General features: G+C 40.9%; 1 protein-coding gene across 6 annotated transcripts; it reads left to right on the forward strand.

Moving 5' to 3' along the window:
• The first annotated feature begins 1,600 nt into the window (after positions 1-1,600).
• On the forward strand, positions 1,601-16,415 carry LOC133966632 (von Willebrand factor A domain-containing protein 1-like). 6 transcript variants are annotated; one of them, XM_062401659.1, is made up of 7 exons: positions 1,602-1,922; positions 4,816-5,426; positions 6,844-6,914; positions 7,023-7,157; positions 7,341-7,500; positions 7,664-7,771; positions 7,882-10,484. In XM_062401659.1, exons 1-7 carry the CDS (start codon positions 1,841-1,843, stop codon positions 7,927-7,929), a joined length of 1,215 nt encoding a protein of 404 aa, XP_062257643.1. In that variant the 5' UTR covers positions 1,602-1,840; the 3' UTR covers positions 7,930-10,484. The 6 variants fall into 6 exon arrangements, with proteins under 6 accessions (XP_062257609.1, XP_062257618.1, XP_062257643.1 ...); XM_062401667.1 differs by having other exon boundaries at positions 4,855-5,426; XM_062401651.1 differs by lacking the exon at positions 1,602-1,922 and adding an exon at positions 3,530-3,918 and having other exon boundaries at positions 4,070-5,426.
• The last annotated feature ends 454 nt before the right edge of the window (positions 16,416-16,869 follow it).

The following is a 16,869-nucleotide window of genomic DNA, read 5'->3' on the forward strand; positions in this document are numbered from 1 at the left end:
AGGGAACACGTAAAGAGAAACTGAGCACTGAAACAAAATGAAATAAAACCATACAAAAAATGTACTGAATGACCTTAGAGAGCTACAAAACTAACACCAAAAGATAACCTGACCCTGCAAGGTAACACAATCAGCACAAAAAGACATTAAACCACCAAAAAAATCACTAAAATGCACAAAATGGCCACACAAAAAAATCAAACAACCACCAATAGATTTCAAATAACTATGAGGAAACATAGATTGTCCATTAAAGAGACACAAAACAAACATTTCAAGGTAGAAAATGGCTACAAAATGGTGCAAAACATCTATTCACAGATGCTTCAATTGTAATCATGCTGTGTCTGTGTCAGAGCAGCTGTCCTGCTCCTACAGGAGAGGAGGGTGGAGGACCTCGTTCATGTCTGTGCTCAGAGACCAACTGAGTCATAATCCGTCCTTGCAGATGTTATTTTGACATTAACTTCTGCCATACCAAGGTGTTCTTCCCTCCTCTGGGACACAGAGTTTGAAACAAGTGTCCATTTGGTCATTTGGCTCAATGTTTGCATGTATGTAAGTGTGATGCAATCATCTATTTACATGTTCAAGTCGGGGAGAGCGTGGCCTAGGGGATAGAGCGGGTGCTCTGCAACAAGAAGGTTGCCGGTTCGAATCCCACTCTGTCCCTTCTGCATGCCTAAGTGTCCTTGGCAAGATACTGAACCCCTAAATGGCCCCTCAAAAATGTTGAGTGTTCTTAAAATGTAAGTCGCTTTGGATAAAAGCGTCAGCTAAATGACATGTAATGTAATGTAATCCCCAGTGTCTCGGCTTCAGCTTGTGCAGAACGGTGCTGCACACAGGTTAACTAACACCAAGCATAAAGGGCTCATATCTCTGTAGTTGCCTTCCCCCCTTCATTGGTTGCTAGTTAAATTAAGGATTCATTTTAAGATTGTTTAATTTCTATTAAAGCTCAGCACAATCTGACCCCCAGTTATATTGAGGAGGTACTAACTCCCTATGATCAAAACTGTAATCTATGATCTTCCAACCAACACTTTCTAATAAGGCTGGTAAGAGAAGAGAAAGCCCTCACTCGAGTGCCATCCAGAGATAAAAAACACATTACCCAACTCAGTCAAAAGTCTCTCATATCCAACCAGGATGTTGAACAGGCTCTTGCCACCATGGCCCAGAGACTCCAGAACGCATCATCAGAGGAGACTACACTTGCCAGCATGTTACCTGATCTTAAACCATTGCTTAAAACATATTTTTTATTGGAAATAATCCTAATTTCTGATCTTTAACTGGATGTTGCTGGTTTAAGCACTTTTTGTTCTGGTGCTATTTTAAACCTGTGTATTTTGTAAAACACATTGTAACCTTGTTTAGATAAGTGCTATAGAACAAAAGTATATTGTTATTATTATTGTTATAATACAGTTATTGTTATAATACAAGGATCCTCCAGTTATCATCTGTGATTAAAAGTCCCATTACAAAAAACGGTGAGCGATTTTACTTCCTGGCTCAGCAGCTGGAGGAGGAGGAGGAGGAGGGTTCCGGACCGTGCACAGGGCACAGTCATTAAATAGTTTGGGAGAGAAGCAGTTTCACATTATATGAAGTGAGTGCATCGCGGAAACGAAGCTGCAGAAACTGGAGTGGATAAAAGACTGACTGACTGATTCAGGAATCTTCAGGAGAGAAACTTACCTGCATAGTACAACTGGCTGATTGGTGTCGGTGATGGGAGCCGGTGTTGGTTAGAACCAGATCAGAATACTTCACCTGTTTGTTCTGCCTTTTTTTTCTACCCGCTCTTGGTTTTTCCTGCTGAACGGGGAGGATGCGTATCTTTTTACCTTGCTGCGTTTTCCTCTGGGCAATGTTACCGCAGAGCGACATGCAGAGTGCTGTACCTGCCACAGGTGAGTTCACACAAGCTACAGCACAGGTATGAGGGAAAAGAGACGTTAATCTGTAGCCGAATTAAACATTAACATCAGACAGACCTAACACATACATATTAAGTAGAAATATTTTTTTATTTTGTCTCTTTTGGGGTTAGAATTTTTAAATTAGACGCTTTGTAAATAGAATCTGGTCTTAAGGAACCTGTGTATTACAAAATACACAGGTTTTGCTGAGTGAGTAACATTGCTTTTAAGATATTAAATGATGAGTCAGATCACAGCACAGTTAAGCGTGAAAATCTCATCACGGACTAACACAACATGTTGGGATCAGGTTTGAACAAGTTGTTACTCAGTGTTGTCCTGAAGACTTAATGTGTGATGATGCAGAGATTTAGAGGGAAGATGCAGAGATTTCATAGGGACAATATTTCATGTAAAATCTCAGCATCATCTCACATTAATGTTGCAGTGGGTAATATTTAGGTGAGGGGCATCAAAGCGCAGAACATGAATATAAAATAAATATTTCACAAATCTGGAGTGGATCATCTCTCTCTTTATATTTCAATAGAATAAGTCTTTTTTATATATTTTTTACATCTTCCCCATCCCCACCTTGGATCGACATATATCTAACGTCTGTGTTTACTTCTTCTTCTGGCTTGTATTGGCGGTTGGCAGAGAATGATTTGGGTCATTACTGCCACTAGCTGGTCTTAAAACCAATAATAACTGTACCCGTAAAAAATTTAGAAGAAGAAATGGGACTGGGAGTTTGTTAGGAAAGGTCTGTATGAAGTTTATGAACAGAAAAGTTGTTGAATGGAGGAAAATACTTACCAATTAACAACAGTAAAACCAAGGGACATTCAAATTGGGCTCAAAACCTAAATGTCCTCTGACATCTTCCTACAAGGCCTATTCACGGCCCCTCGGACGCATCATCGTGAGGCTATGGCTGCTATGTAAGCCACTTCCTGTCGACTTTTAGGCTTAAAGGATGGAAAACTACTGCGAGACAAAGTGTATCTGACACTTAAGTGTTGAACAGGTAATGTACCTCATCAATATATATATTCAATCTGTTCTTTGGTATATCAGTTTTATTAATATGCACCAGAATTATAATGTGTGTATTCAGGCTGATGCTGTTATAGTAACATTTACATTGTTACAGATAGATTGTACTATTAATTACTCGTGCCTAAGATCATTGTAGTAATTGTTGAGATGTCCTGAATTTATGTTGTTTAGTGAATTTCCCACCAACTCAGGAAAAATAATAATAAAATAATTTATTACAGGAGATTGTCATGTATCACTTATCTTCTTACATTGTTTTTACAGCTTTCTGACCCTGATACATCAACTCCAATGAAAGAAAAGCTTTTCATATCCAACTTTGTTTAGCAATGGAGTTTGCACTCGAACACAGGCAAGTCAATGCATTGAAAAATTGTCATGTTGCTTCTCTAATGTTTTATTATCAACACAAATTGTTCTTTCTTCCATTCTTCATTACTTTCGCCCATTTCTGACTGCCATTTTAACATATCTATAAAAAAAGTTGTAAATGCTTTAGTATTATAATATTATTTCTTTGTTTTCTACAGCTTGTATCTGCAAGTGATTACTTACATACAAAGTCACTGTTCAAATATGTACGTAAGATATTGAATGGTTGAAAACTTGGATTTTAGCTTCAGAAGACCTTGATCCAGATGACCCAAGAGGATGAGGATCGGTGACCTCCTCACCTGCACCATTCACATCAGAATTCGTGCAGACATTAGTCAGGAGATGTCTGGGCAAAGTAGTTTTTTTCTTGTCTTTCTTGTGGAATCCAAACCCTGTATGTCATACTCATATTAGCAAATCAAATAAAAATTTAAAATATTACAGAGTATTGCAATTGCTTTCAACAGGACCACTATCCTTGCAGCTGAGGATTTTTAATGATCCGGATGGGAGATCACTATTCTTCCCTAAAAAGCAAAGCTGTAAAAAGGTGAAATATTTCACCTTGCAAATGTCTAAGATATCAAAGATTCCTTTGATGCAATTGATTACTTACATACTTTGAGCATTGACTGTCACTGTTCAAAGTTGTTAATATGTACATAAGATATTGAATGGTTGAAAACTGGGATTTTAACAAGGATGACCCAAGAGGATGAGGATTGGTGCCCTCCTCACCTGCACCATTCACATCAGGATTCGTGCAGACATTAGTCAGGAGATGTCTGGGTAAAGTAGTTTTTTTGTTTTTTCTTGTGGAATCCAAACACTGTAAATCATTCTCATATTAGCAAAACAAATAAAAATGTAAATTATTACAGAGTATTGCAACTGCTTTCAACAGGACCACTAATCCTTGCAGCTGAGAATTTTGAATGATCCGGATGGGAGATCACTATTCGTCCCTGAAAAGCAAAGCTGAACCATGGTGCCACTCAGGCACACCAACCTGTGTGAAAACATACAAAATAAATAGATCATCTTTTTATATATAATTTATTATTGCATTTTTCATTTGAGTGTAAACACAATTGAACAAATATTAATGTGTGTCACCATGCCGACAGTGCCTTTGAATAGTGAGTAACGGAGTAGTGAGCATTGAAGTCGCTTTGTTCTTGTGTGATTGACTTCAAAGGCTTTATATCATAGGCATGTTCTAAGGATATATCGCAAACAATTTTGATTTTGGCTTATTTCTTTACCAATGCAAATCAGGGAAACATGTTCAGAGCGAGCCTCAACATTCTGGCTTAATTTTCATTTGCAAGTAACGCGATGGACCAAAACGCAAAGATTGTTCAGTGTAGTGAGTGCTTGAGGGCCTGCAGCTGCGGCAACTCGGGTTTTGACTTGTTATTGCAAGCTTTGGAATCACTTAGTACAGAATCTTGTCTTTTTCCTAATGATACCCCTGCTGAGGAAGAGTGTGGCCCCCAGAAGCCTCAGACAGAGAGCCGCATGCCTCAGGGAGCAGCACCACTAAGCCTAGAGCAACCAGTCATGCCTGCGACTGAGGACGAGAGGTGTCCCCAGAAACCTCAGACAGCGTGCCACATGCTTCTGGGAGCAGCACCGCTCAAACTGAAGCAGCCAGTCATTTTTGCGCCTGGATTTCTTACTGCAAAAACCAACCCTCCTCTTCTTGATTGGTATGATGCCCCAGCTAAGGAAAAACGTGGTCCCCAGCAGCCTTGGATAGAGTGCCACATGCTTCTGGGAGCAGCACCGCTCAAACTGAAGCAGCCAGTCATTTTGGGGTCTGGATTTCTTACTGAAAAAAACAACCCTCCTCTCCTTGATTGGTATGATGCTCCAGCTCAGGAAAAATGTGTCCCCCAGCAGCCTTGGACAGAGTGCCACATGCCTCTGGGAGCGTCACCTCTCAGCCTGCAGCAGCCAGTCAGGCCTGCACCTGGAACAGCTCTTCCCAGGTACCAGCCACCAAGTGCCTTTCAGCCAAACTACTTCCAGGCAGCTTCTTTCATCCACAGCCAGGTAAAGTTAGATATTGATACTTCTTATTGTTGTGCATATGGTAACTTAAGAGAGACACAGGCAGTGACTGAGACTTGAGCTCGTCACCATGAAGCAGCCGCTCAGTGACTTTATAGAACAGTGGAAACAGTGAAAAAAACGAGTTTCTCTGGTCACATCTGCTCAGAGATCAGCTGCTTCATGATCAGAGCAGAAGCTGCAGGTGGTTTATACCGAGCTGGAGTTTCTGTTTCCTCCTCCTCCTCTTGGCTGTCTCCTTGTGCTCAGTACAACACCAGATGTGACGCTCACAGTCAGGACTACTGACACCTAAATCATCCCAATAAAAAAGAACCTTAACTAACCCTCTGAACTTGAACTAGTTCATTTTAAGTGTGAACTGGCTCAACGCTGCAAACAGCTACTGGACACCAGTCAGCATTGAGAGGCAGAAGTAGTAGGGATGGATCATTAGACTCCTGTGACCAATCCTGGATGAGACTGCGGTTAGGTCCGCCTTTCTCATTAGCATATGGACACTGAAATCGAAAAATAAATAAATCAGGGAATAAATAAATGTGCAAATACATTTAAGACATTTATTTAGACATTTCTGTTGTTATTAACATATTTATTGCTGTATTAATGAATTTCCTTTTTTATTTATTTCTGTATTTATTTATACTTTTATTTATTTATACTTAAGTCATGTATGGTCCACCATAGTGCCTTTGGGCATTCAATAAATTTGGTTATCAGAAAAAAATATTGAATATTAATATAAAAAATGGTATTATTAAATAATAACTTTAATTGATAATTTAATTAATTCATTAAAGTTACCTCGGGGCACCACCTTTGAAGGAAGGGAGGACTGCACTTCTCCTCCATGGAAGTTGAGCAGAAAGAGGGATGAGCTGGAGAGCCACACTTCTCCTCTCGGAGAGTTGAATAGAAAAGGGCAGGAGGCCAGGGGGAACTGGGCTTATAATGGCCTTGTGACCTCATGGGTCATTGGGCCCAGAGTTACCAAAGTGGTTGAAAGTTGTGTTCAGGGCCGGTTTTAACACCTCAGTGTGAAGTTGAAGCACCCTAGGAGACTGAGTTCTAGTGGCTCTCCTTTTTCTCCAGAACAAAGAAACATGTGGTCCGTATTTTACTAAACATGTAGGCCGAACTTTAGTTAACAAATACCAGGTCCCAACATTAATCACTTATTAACTATTAATTCATGGACAGGAGTGATCCTGACTCAGTTCTGGGATATGCCACGTATATGACAGAGTATTCATTTTTTGTTTGTCCTTGATGAGATTACAATATTAGCTTCGGGACAGGGATTATTAAATCTGGGTAGGTATAAGTATGTACAGGCTGTGTTTTCAGTCCACAGCAGCTCATTCATGAAGTTACTGAAACTTTGTATTTGTGTCGCTAGGTCAACAACAGTCCAGTTGTGAGTCGTCCTCATGGCCTGCCTGGGACAAACCTGGTTCCTGTTGGATTCATGTATGTATCTCACACATAAATGCAAACAAACACACAACTGAGAGCCTCTATGCGTATCTTCAAACTTCTTCTGTCATCTAATGTGTCTGCCTGATCGTGTCTCTATAGAAATGGACAGATCGTTTATGGGGCTGCACCCTTTTCAGCTCCTCCGTTCGCTCCTCCTGTCGCTCCTCCCATTGCTCCTCCTGTCGCTTCTACTGTCGCGTCTACTGTCCCTGTAGCTAACGCCCTTGGATCAAGGTAAGTCTACCTGACTGCTTCGTCATCTGTGGCTGACCACAACAAAGCCAGACTCAAAATTGAATCACAGTAACCTCATATGCCTTATAATTATTCTCGTCAAATGTTTTGGTTTATTTCTTTCCTCAGAGTTTTACACGGCAGAAATTCATGCTCTCCCTCTGTTTTACTGTTTTCCCATAGAAAGAGAACTTGTTCCACACAGCCACACGACGAGAGGATGCCCTATGTCAAGAAGCCCCCAAACGCTTTCATGCTATTCCTCATGGAACAGAGGTCAAATGTTGTAGTAGAGATCAAGAACTCAGACTGTGCGGCTGTCAACAAACATATTGGATACAAAGTACGTGTTTTTGCGCTGTATGTTTGAAACTAAAAGCTTTCTGTCATCGAGCACTTTTGAAGACAACACTTCTAAAATGTGACATTTTTCCTCTAACCATGTCCTGACTTCACGTGGATCTGTGTGGATTAATGCTCTTGTTTGTGTTGTTGTGTGTCCACAGTGGAAGTCGCTGTCCAAAGATGAGCAGGCAAAGTATTATGAAGATGCAGAGAGGGAGAAGCGCCGACACTCTCAGGCCTTCCCTGATTGGTCAGCCGGTGACAATTACGTACGTACCGTGTACTATGCTCACATACAACTCATTAATGTTCATATAATGTTACACTCACAGATGCAACACGGTCACTGCAGTTTGACACGTTTGTCTTTGTTTTACAGGCCAAAAGGATGAAAAGGATACGGAGGAAGCGTCCATATGTGATTTAGGATCCTGCAATCTGAACTCTCCAGGGAGCGAGAATCTGAAGACTTCGCGCAAAGCACCCCTGTATTACCATTTGTCCAATGAATGGTTACATCACGACAATGTGTTCCTGACTGGCACACTGTCTCCACACATGCTTGTTGGTTAAGCAGCCATCAAATAAACAAATGAGGCTCTGTTAACTAGTTAAACCGACACGTGTCTGTCACATGCTTGAGCCTACAGCCGGTTAGCTTAACTCAGCGCTCTCTAACAGCAAACAGGTAAACCGATATTTCAATGCACATACCAGCCTGGCAACCAGCAGAGAGTAGAGGATGGTACAGCTTCCAGCCGAGAAGTAGACCAGCACATAGCTGTATCGTAAATACCACCATCGTATTTACGATACAGATGTGAAAATAGAATCAATCTTCTCCCACTAAATGTCAGTAAGAAAGACATCAAGAATATTTCCCAAAAATGTCAAGCTGTTAACCTGAGATAGACGTTAGGAGAACATTGAATGACAAATCATAGACTGTTTATAAAGACGGGTGATGTGACAGCTAAAAGCAAAGCAAAAGTGTCTCTATCCTCCCCTGGTGGCTTGCTGCAGTATAGGTCCAAATCCATGCCTACTTTATGCTATAGGCGGGACATGGACATGTCATTTTAGTTTGTTCTTATCAACCTGATGTTAAAATTTTAATTTTTTCAAAAACTTTGACTGAGTTAGTTAAATGATTTATGAAACTTCATAATGGACAACAGAGACTGACTCTCTGGTCAAGGATACATATCAACAGGACTTCACTACCCCAGCCCCATCACTCGATCTCGAAGTGCATGTGCTATAAAGCGTCTTCATACAGAAAAAACAATGTATGGGGATTCATACATTGTTTGTATGACATAATCTTAGAAATAATGATAAACTGTTTATTGCTTATGTTTTATTCTTCTCCAGGCCCAGTGCATAACTGTATTTTTAAGTTCAAGAGGAGCTTTGGCCTTGAAGCTAACTTTGACCTAGAGAGGATTGAGAGGGCCACAGCTGATTAAAAGAAAATGGTTTTACCTAATAGCCAAGTTAGAGATCCCAAAAAAGGAATGGGATGCCATGAGCAATGGAGAAGGATGACATGAGGAATGTCTGGAATTCTTTTTATTACTTTGTGGTTTCATTTTTCATTCGGATATGTGTAACATGCAGTTTATATGTAAAAAACATGTGGCCTTGGCACAGCTTGAAACCAATTACATGACAGATGACATGCTCAAATATCCCACTCTCTCTCTCTCTCCCTCTCTCTCTCTCCCTCTATCTCTCATACACGCACACAAACACACACAAGCAGTGCACATTCACATGCACGTCTTACAGGAATGCAAACATGGAGTAATTCCTTCTCATTTCCATCAACGGTTATAATCCAACCATGTGTTCTCAGCTTTCTGTCTCGATTCTGTGTTCTGCCTCTTTTCCACGGTAACCTGTCAAGACAAGATTATCATGGCTAAAATATGATAATCTTGATAATCTAATCTACAAATGTTACTATGATATTTGTAGAAAATACTTATCATATTCATCTCTAGTCAATTGAATTTGTTTTGTCACTTCTTTGGCTAGAGAATTACACTCAAAATAGAAATATGATAGGATTTAGGAGGTTCTGATCAATTGATATGATATTATCATATATGAATCAATAACATGTAATCAATCATTAATTCATTCACACCAATTATGCCATTATCACAGCACCTTTTTACGTGTATATATATATATATGGGTTATTTTTGCTTCATTTCTGGATAGAAGGAGGTGAAGATGGGGTGTCTATCTTCACCTACAGTCTGTGCTGTGTGTGTGTGTGTTTGTAGATTCCGACAGGATTTTCATTTTATTGAGGTTTCCTCTCACTGCGGACGCCTCCTCATCTGATTGCGCTCTATCTTGCTCATGTCCTCCCTTCCTCTTTATTTTCCTAGTGCAAAATTTGCTGCCTCCATATGAAAGTTTAATGATCATTGACCATTGCTGCAAAAAACTAATTGGTGTGTTCTGCATAGGAGATGTGAAAGAGAAGTGTGAACAAGTGGAAGAAGACGCGATAAAGCAGTTGTCCACATTATATAGAGGACAATTAAGCATGACTACAGTGGGTGAATTGATTCCTATAAAGTATTGAATCTGGTCCTCAATTCAAATTATTATAAAAACTATTATACTGTCACAGTTTGTATCATGTATGTATAATAGATTATGCTATTAGACATATATTTTCCTGAACCTCAGGTGCCACATGTTTTTTATGCATGTGTAGAGAGCAGGCCAATTGAGTAACACTCGAGCAGAAATAGAGGAGTGAGTGACCAGATGCACATATCTGATTGTGTGGGATGCTCCTAGGTAGAATTGATTCTTTCCATTGAAGGTTATTAAGACGAATTTTAAGTCCACAAAACTGCTTCTGATAAATGATAATGGGTGAGATGGAGAAACCAGTATGTGCTCACTTAGGTGGAGAGATACCAAGATGTGGGATTTGCTTTCTCTTCCTGCACTGCATCTTTTTTAAAAAAAAATTCAGATTTATCCTCATAGTAAATCTCCCTCTGGTTTCATATGATAAATCGACTCCCGTGACCAATTTCTTCCTCACGCTCATCAATCCCCCCCCCCCCAGTTCCAAGTTTTTGCAGTGTAATACGTTTTTTTTTTCATGGAGTAAGAGAGTTCTTACACCTGCTACTGCCTCTCATTCTGAACATGAATGCTTTCCCAAGAGCACTAACTGCTTGTGCAACATTAATGTGATCAGTCTTACCTTGGATATCCTAAAGCAGTGCTGCCCTTTTTATGTGCCTGAGATAACAATGTGGTCACGACAGGATGATTCATCACTGTCCATTGTATCTTGTATAACTGAGGAGGCAGCAGAGGAAACTAATAAGTCCCCAGCGTTTAACCTTTCCCCGAACACTTGTCTGCTGCTGTAGTGGAAATTGTATAAAAGTCTGTACTTTGGTCCAATGTTTAACGAGGTGGAAATTAACTCGTTGAAATTGTTATATTTTAAATTGTGTTGGTAATGTGTAATGTATAAGGTTTCACTCCTTGTGAGAAACCCCAAGAGAATTTTCACTTGTCTCTGCAATTAGTATGCATTCTTAATCAGAAAGATGTGTTCCCGACTGGGAAAATTCACATGAATGCCATCTCAAGTTGGAGCCACAACTATGAGAGTTGGTATAAATATCATAATTCATAGACCAATTAATATAACTTTAGAATCATCTTTGCTTCTAATATCAACTTGACAAACGTTTAATTTTGATTAGTTGCAATCTGTATGTCCATCTCTCAAAAGCATCTTAACACTACTGTTTAACCATTACTGATCTTTTTATGATTAACATGTATGCATATATTTTAAAGCCTATGTATGCCTGTCACACCTGATCCTTCTTCACTAATATGTAAATATTGTAAAGATGTGTCAAGGTGTCGGTTTGACTCCCTAAACACAATAATACAACACATTTTATTTACAGTGTCCGAGTTTTTCCACATTCCAACTTCAAAACACGTGATGTGTTCAAAACTCGATAAATAGGTCCTTCCTCCAAAGTACAAATATAGAAATTTATTTACAAAATCAAGAAGATACTGATAAGATAATGATTGTGAGATGCCGTGGCTGGGATGCTAATGAGAGCAGACGGTTTAGTGCCGGTAGCGAAGGACATGGAGGCAGTGTACCTGTTGGGACAGAGATTGCTAAGGTTGAGACAGGCAGTGGTGTGCTGGCTGAGCGCTGCAAGCAGATGGAGGTAGCAGATGATTGGTTGAACAACGTTTTGGCAGAGTCTTGAGTGCTTGATTCGGTCCATATATACTGCCGGATGCGGAGATTTGATTTATCATTGCACGCCCAGTCAGGCAGGAGAATACCAACAGGCTCAGCACTCAAAAACAGAACCAGAAACCCACACAGAACCAGACCAGGTGGTGGAGACCCTAAAAGAGCAGAAAGGAGAGGGAATATTAGCCTTGCATTCATCCCGTGTCAAGATCATAGACTGTATTATAGTCTTGAGCACCCCCTGGAGGATGGCTGGAGTATAGATCATATACCCCACCTCCTCCATGTTGGTGGATGAGACATGGGCAAACAAAAAAGTAAAAAAAAAAATAGTTTGTCTCTGTCATTCAAGGTAGCTCTAATCACACTGATGTTTGCTCAAGTTAGAACTGTTCTAGTAAGTTTGATTTGATGCTATAAAAAGAATGGCATCATGATTGACAGCTGAGACGGACATGCGTTTGGTCAAGGGACTGAGTGAGTGGGATTTCATAAGCTTGGCCACACACCACAGTCAATACTGTGCAGACTCAGCTTCATTTTTGTACAATGGAAGGAAGTGGAGACACGTCGTTCATCTTTGTAAACAGTCTATGGTCTCGACTCTAAATGAGTTTTGCTTCATAACTGGTGGATGTGTAAATCATCTGTTCTTTCTACTTGGCTTCACAACAGCAGTTTATAAGTTCATTAAAAAGGGTATTTAAAAAGTTAGGCATTATTTAAAAAATGTATCTTTAGTTCACCTGTTTATGTTCTGACAGCATTGACATATTAAATTGACCTGTTTCCCTCCTGTTGTCGACAGTGTTGAACTGCTGTGAAGGGGATATTCTCGTCCTGCTGGATTCTTCAGGGAGTGTAGCACACTACGAATTCTCACGCCTGCTGCGTTTCACTGCCGACCTGCTTCGGCCCTTCTCATTGGGCGCTGGACATGTGAAAGTCGGGCTGCTGCAAGTGGGCACAAGCCCAAAACTGGCGTTCGACCTGAACGCCCACGACAGTCAGGAAAGTCTACAGGCGGCCCTGCAACATGTCCGCCATCTGCAGGGAGACACCAACAATGTGGCAGCACTTAAGGTGGCCCAGCGGCTCCTGACAGAGACAGAGGAGAGCCTGCCAAAGATACTGCTGTGGCTGACTGATGGTGCGCAGCCTGGAGACGTGGTCGAGCCTCTGATGGAGCTGAAGGAGAGGGGAGTGTCTGTGCTGATCGTGTCCACAGTACATGGCAACTACCAGGTGTTCCAGCGTGCAGTGACACCGCCGCTGGAGTCCCACCTGTACTTTGTGGAATTCGACAACGTCGCCATCATCACAGAAGATCTGAGGAAGGCCATCATCAGTAAGTGTGTGTGTGTGTGTGTGTGTGTTCCTGTATTTATATATTTTTGAGGACGTTGCAATGGGCTGTTTGAGGGATACGACTGGGTTTTTGGGTAAGGGTTAGAAATTAGGTTCGGGTTAGGGCTGATAATATAGTTTGAATTGTTAGGGTTAGGGCAGGGGTGTCCAAACTACGACCCGCGGGCCAACTGCGGCCCACCATCCATTTTTAATTGGCCCGCATCAAAAAAATAAATAAAAATAAAAATACAAAAAAATGATTAAACTAACAATTTAGTTGCACTTAAACGGCACTTACTATTAGCACTTTGTAGTTTTCTTTATTTTAGCCGAAATTGTACTTTCTTGATTCTTGTTGTTCTGGGTTTGTGCCCTCGGCGTTGAATGCGGTTATTGTAAGTCGCTTAGGATAAAAGCGTCAGCTAAATGAAATGTAATGTAATGTAATGTAATGTAATGTAATGTAATGTAATGGAATGGACTATGTGGCCCTCGGGATAAAAAGTTTGGACACCCCTGGGTTAGGGTAAGGGCTTTGGAATGTATAATGTCAATCCGTCACTTTAGGAAGTACAACATGTGCTCGGTTGAAGCTTTACAATAGTTCCATGGAAGGTGTTGGAAATATATTTAAAAACAGAAAAAAGTGGATTTCAACAACAGAGTTATTTGCTCCAGTTGGTCCAATTTTCTATATGTTTCCACCCCCCTCTCTCTCTTCTCGTCTTATCTATAGAAATCATTCGTGCAGAACGACTCTATGTGGTTCACTTGACCTCCCATAGTGCTGTGCTGCAGTGGCGTCCCATTCTGACAGCAGACAGTGGTATTTATGAGCTCTGGTATAGCTCTGGTAAAACGGACTTCGAGACCAGACTTACCATCTCAGGTGGCTCCAGCCGGGTGGAGCTGACAAACCTCCAGCCTGATACCACCTACACAGCGTATCTCCGCCCAGAGTCCAATCAGAGGCTGTTTGACACACTCTCTGTGACCTTCACCACACTTCCTGGTAAGATGATTTACAGGGAATTTTACCGTCGAAAGGTTATTTTATAATTCTGTAATGCTGTTGATGTTTTGTCCCTGCTTTCCCCAGAATATGGACTTTGCTCATTGAATTGTAGATATTCGAATTTACGTTGTGGATAATTCAACTGGCTGAGCACTGGATGTTGTTGTGATGTCTCATCTAAATTCATTAAAGTTCATCTATATGTGATGCTTGCTGCCGTGACCTCACCTGTGTCCCTTCTCCCTGCGCCTGCTGCAGATGTTGTAAGCCCGTCAGTGGTCTCCGTGTCAGACTCCGGCCCTCATCAGATCCGCGTGAGCTGGGGACCTCTGCAGCCGGCCCGCGTCCAGAGATACACGGTGGAGTACGGAGCTATTCCGAGTGGTCAAGTCCGGACTGTGACGTTTCATAGCCAGCAGAATTCTACTTTGCTTACAGGCCTCGACCAGGACACCCAGTACCTGGTCACAGTCAGCGCTCTGCATGTGGATGGAAAAGAAAGAGCCATGTCAGTGAGGGCATGCACTCAGGAGGGTATGCTTTGAGTTGTAGAATGATTTTATCTGTGAACAACAAATATGTCTGTTTCTTTCAGGCTTTTTTGCTTAAAAGCATCACATTTGTTCTGACTACCTCTCTTTTGTGAAAGTTGACCTTTTAAAGGTGCCGTTTTAGATTTCCGTTTCTAATTCATTCCTACTTTCTTTCGAAGCACATCTATTTCGCTTGTCTTAACGGCTGAACACGTTTCCTTGTTTTCTTTCCTGCAGCAGCTCCGCCCGCTCTGACCGACCTACAGCTGACCCCTGTGCAGCCTCAGGAGGTGCAGGTAGCATGGAGGGCCCATCAGGAAGGCCTGAAGGGCTACTGGCTCAAGTGGGAGAGAAAAAACTCCCAGGCGTCCCCCGTCTCCTCCATCTACCTGTCTCCCAGCTCTCATTCCACGCGGCTCACACACCTTTCCCCAGGCAGCCAAGTGTGTGTGTCTCCGGTCTACAGCTCGGGCCTGGGTGACGGGTTGTGCTGCACTGCATTGCACACAGGTTAAATAGAAGCCCTGTATTATCATTAGCTTCTTTTTTTTAGTTCACTGGAGGTAGTTTAATTTCCTGTTTCTCTGATAGATTTCTAGCCAGTGGGGTTAACAACCAGAGATTGCAGCTAAAAACATGGATGAATTCATGTATTTTAAGCCAATACTTCATCACATCACTCCGGCCCTGTGTCCTCACAATGTCTGTGTGAATACAGAGCATAATTGATTCTTTCTTTGTCCTGCAAAGAAAAACATCTCCAACTTCGTCCAGACACATTTAATTTATTCACTAATTCAGGAGCATCCACAGCTGCAGAGTCTGAAGATAGACAGTAATTACCGTCAACATAAGGAACTATTATTGCTCACAGTAATTATTTATTATCATTACTATTATAATACCAACCTTCTCTTAAAATGAACTGTTAAATTATTGTAGCTGTCTTGTTGTTTACCTTCCTGTTTTCCCTGTGGAATCTGAAGAGGGACAATAGTTTATATAGAGTTTATAAATAAAGATCAACATGAGAAATTAACAGAATGAAAAGTCCCTGTCAGTTGCAGAGTAAAACGAATGCACTTAAAGGACCGAAATGAACCGTAACCTGCAAAGCTGCAGAGGCCTGATAATCACATCCACATCTTTATTCATTTAAATTGTCAAAATAAGGAAAATAAAAAACCAAAGGCATCAATTCAGAGGTCAACTTAACCCTCAAGTCCTTTTTACAACATTGTGTCAACAAACTCAAATACATTTCTACATTAGAAGTGTTAAGCAAATTCAATTGATTAACATTAGCCTATAGCTTTGAATACCAAGCCACAGGACTAGGACCATGTTAGCACAACACTCGCTCAGACAAATAATCCTTCATCCTGATGAATGTAGTGTTGATTTGAGAAAAGAATAAGAGTAGGTGTAACAAAGTTGTGCCCATGGGCTGCAGACAACAAACCATGGTGTATGGACCAACAGAGAAATGTCACGCTGGTGTTTATTATCCTATAAAGACCATATTTCAGCTTGTTATTTTCTGCCTGTGGCCTTTTGAGTGAATTCATAGTTAGATTTTTGATATTATTGATTATTTACCCATCCATTATCTATCTTGTAAGAGTCATGTAGGGGAGCTGGAGCCAAGCCCAGCTGACATTGGGAGAGAGGCGGGGTAAATGGGTTGCCAATGTATCGAAGGACCAACATACAGAGACAAAAAAACATTCACACTCATATTCTTGAACTGTGGGAGGATCCCTGGGAGAAATCCCACACACACACGGGGAGAAGATCCATTCGTCATTACTGTGACTTTCAGCAGCAAATTAGGCAAATAAGTCAGAGATAGATGAATTTCCATTTGACAGTCAATTATACAAATGCAGGGAGGGGGTGATGTTTGTAAAGGCTGGGAATGATTGTTTGTCTCTTATCCAATCAGCTCTTGAGATCAGAGTGACTTAATCTCTGTAGTCATATCAGGTTTCTGTGCAGCACAGAACACAGAGTGAATATGTTTTGTGAATCATATATTTTTTGCTTCGTAGATATCTTTATGTGCTTGTGAATTTCTGATCAGGATTGTATCTTAAAAATGAATCTCAAACCAAATCAAATGGACAAAAATAAGATTTTATTAAATATATATTTGCACTGGGATGTTTCCAATGGATTTTTGTTATTAAA

Source organism: Platichthys flesus, chromosome 2 (genome assembly GCF_949316205.1).
Source record: "Platichthys flesus chromosome 2, fPlaFle2.1, whole genome shotgun sequence".
NCBI lineage: Eukaryota > Metazoa > Chordata > Actinopteri > Pleuronectiformes > Pleuronectidae > Platichthys > Platichthys flesus.